The following is a 3316-nucleotide window of genomic DNA, read 5'->3' on the forward strand; positions in this document are numbered from 1 at the left end:
TACGTTGACAAGAGTGAAGAACTGGGTTTATAAATGTGACTAATTCTCTCCTAATCAGACAAAAGGTCACTAATCCCCTGTCTCATTAAGCCTAGATACTGCCCTGGGAGTTCTCAGGGTATCCCTACAAAAAATACCATAGTATAGGTATTGGACCTGTCCCCCAAAGTGGCAAAGAGGTATCCAGTAATGGACTGTGTGACATTGACTGATGATTACCTGAGCTCTGTGAAGCCAGACTTAATTCCTGGTTGAATTTTCATTCCTTCTAAGGCTTATCAGTCAGCCATTAAATAGTAACAGCATTGTGCTCAGGATAGGCAAGAACCACAAGGACAAAATCCCAAGTGCCTGAAGTCCTGAAGTATGAGATTCAGGTATGCCCTCTCCTGGATGTGTGGAAGTGTGTGTATCTACATGCTCCCAGGGGCCACATAGGCTAGACATCCCTGCTGTGATTTGAGAGTCCAGAGATGGGAACAAGGTTTTTGTGACTGAACAAAGTATTCACTAAGAAATCCAAGAATGGAGCATTTGAGGCTCATCACAGCCTCCTGCAGCTTCACCCCTCCCAGGACTGTCATGTAGAACTTGGGCAATCTGGGAAGGGGAAGTGCAGCAGAAGAAGGGAGCTCCTGCCTGGGTGATGATGAATGTGTGTAAGGCTGCTGGGTACAAGAAAGGTCCTGCTGCACTTATGTGTCCCTGAAGGTGTTTTGTGTCCTCACTTGGAAGATACTGAAGAATGGACCATTAGCTCCCATAGAGTCCTAAACTTTTGCACCAAAATCAAAGGCTGATTATGGGATTGCTCTGTCCTGGGGAATGCATACTGATTGCAGTGTTCTTCTACCTAGTTCCAAGAGGCTGCTAAGTGGTACAATGGACAGAGCAATGGAAGCAGGAAGACCTGAGGCAAACTCCACCTCAAACACTTAGGATGAGACTGGGAAAGTCATTCAATCTCAGTATCAGTGTCCTCAAGGGTAAAACAGGGATATAACAGCAGCTATCTCACAGGGCTCTGGTGAGGACCAACCAAGATAATCTCTTTGCAGTGTCCAGGGAAGTGCCTGGTAGCCGTAGGTGCTTAAGCAATGCTTATTTCTTTCCCTCAAGGAACCTCTGGCTCTGACTGCAGTTCTGCCGGCCTCTCCAAGAGCATGCTTCTACGAGACCATGTCATAAGGATAATCGCGCTTTGTCAGATTGCAGTTGGGCTCCTTGGGAATGGCTTATGCCTCTTATTGTATAGCTTGGCCAAGTTGACCAACCACAAGCTGAGGCCTATGGATGCCATTCTGGCCCAACTTGCTTTGGCCAATGCCATCATGCTGCTCTTTAAGGGGATCCCTGAAGCATTATTGTATTTCAGGTCAGTATACATCCTAGGGAATTATGTATGTAAAATTATATTTTACATCCAAAGAGTCGGCAGAGGCTCTTCTATCTGCATCACTTGGCTCCTGAGTGCCTTTCAGGCAGTTATCATCAGTCCCAACAGCTCTAGGTTGGCCATTCTCAAGACCAAAACCACAAAGTATATCAGACCCGCGTGTGTCCTGTGCTGGATATTCACCATGCTCGTAGATATTTATGTACCAATGTATATAACGGGCCCAAAGAATGGCAACCAAAGCCACATCAGGGGAATGGACCTTCAGTATTGCTACTGGGAAAATGTGCTTTCAGACATCACCCTCCTGTCCTCTCTTCGAGACCTCTTATTTGTAGGCTGCATGAGTTTTGCCAGTAGCTACATGGTGTTTCTCCTGCACAGACACCATCAGAGAACCCAACAGATTCACAGCACCAGACCCTCTCCAAGGAAATCTCCAGAGATCAAGGCCACCCAAACCATCTTGCTGCTGGTGGGCACCTTTATCACAACTTACTGTGTGAGCTGTGGCTTTTTGCTATTTGATGTGTACTCTGTTAATTCCAGTGTCCAGTATCCAGAAACTATATTGGTTTCATTGTGTTTCCCAGTAATCAGTCCCTTTTTACTGATTCACATTGAAGGGAATCAATCCAGCCGTGCTCCCTGCTGCAGGACCAGTCTTCATCCTCAGCAGAAGTCTTAGGGTTGTCCAAAAGACTTTGGGAGGAGTTTGGTGTTCACTACTCCAATTCAGAGGGAAGAAGGAGTTGATTTGTTTGGGATGAAAAACTAATTGAAAATCGCATATCGATGAGATTTCAGGAGATCAACTGCCTCTGGGGCAAAACATGGTAGAGTGCAAGGCAAGAAGAGTTACTGATATTCAGTTGAAAATTCCTGGAAAGCTCTGCATCAGTTGTTCTTATTATCTTTCTTTGATGAGATACCACTATGGACCCATTATTATTCTACTTTCAGCAGAAGAAATATCCTATGTTGCCATTCCATTTAGGTTAAGTTACTTTTTCTTTTAGAGGAAAAGAAATATTCTCCAGATTTAAATGGGACAGGAAAGTGGCACAGTGGATAGAGAGCACAAGATCTAGAGTCAGTGACACTCATCTTCCTGAATTCATAGCTGGCTTCAAACTCTTACTAGCTGTGTGATCCTTTTGTCTCAGCTTCCTCAGGAGATCCCACTTCGTCATATTTATGAAGAAAATCCCAAATGTGGTCATGAACAGTCAGACACAATTGAAAAACAATTTAATAACAATAATTTTGCCAAATAATATCCCAATAAGATCAAAATGTAAGTTTCTCTCTTAACCATTGTAAACAAGATTCTTGCCACAGTCCTCCATAATAGACTGATCCAAGATTAAAAATGTTTCATTTCCAAGATATATAAGGAACTGATTCAAATTTCTAAGAGAAAGAGCCACTTCCTAAATGATAAGTAGTCTCAGAAAAACAAAGTTTTCTCAAATTATGCAACTCAGATTTTCTATAACAATGGAAAAAGATGTTCCAAATCATTTCTATTTGTAAAAATGTAAATTTTTAAAATTATGATATCCTACTACTTCACACAGACTGGCAAAGATAACCCTCCGGCCCCACCAAAAAAGGAAGTGATAAAATATTGGAGGAGCTGTGAAGAAAAAGGCACATTGACTCACCACTAGCAAGTGGTCCCCAAGCTCGAAGTAGACATTTCCAGCATTGGAGCTCCCTGATTGAGAAGAGGGAGAGAATTTTTTGCTCCTCTTTTTAATCTCAAGCACTTCACACAATGCCCACCTATAGTAGGTTCTTAATAAATATTTACTGAATGACTGGCATGAAATAATCCACATGCATAAAGAATTTTCATAAAGAAAGAATAAGAAAATCTTTCTCAAAAATTTTATTTTCAAATTATGTTATATTCAG

General features: G+C 42.2%; 1 protein-coding gene across 1 annotated transcript; it reads left to right on the plus strand.

Annotated features, from left to right (window-relative positions):
- The first annotated feature begins 1097 nt into the window (after positions 1 to 1097).
- Positions 1098 to 2084, plus strand: LOC127556910 (vomeronasal type-1 receptor 4-like). The gene has a single exon (XM_051990426.1). It carries the CDS (start codon positions 1098 to 1100, stop codon positions 2082 to 2084), a length of 987 nt encoding a protein of 328 aa, XP_051846386.1.
- The last annotated feature ends 1232 nt before the right edge of the window (positions 2085 to 3316 follow it).

This window comes from Antechinus flavipes, chromosome 3, assembly GCF_016432865.1.
Source record: "Antechinus flavipes isolate AdamAnt ecotype Samford, QLD, Australia chromosome 3, AdamAnt_v2, whole genome shotgun sequence".
Classification (NCBI taxonomy): Eukaryota; Metazoa; Chordata; class Mammalia; order Dasyuromorphia; family Dasyuridae; genus Antechinus; species Antechinus flavipes.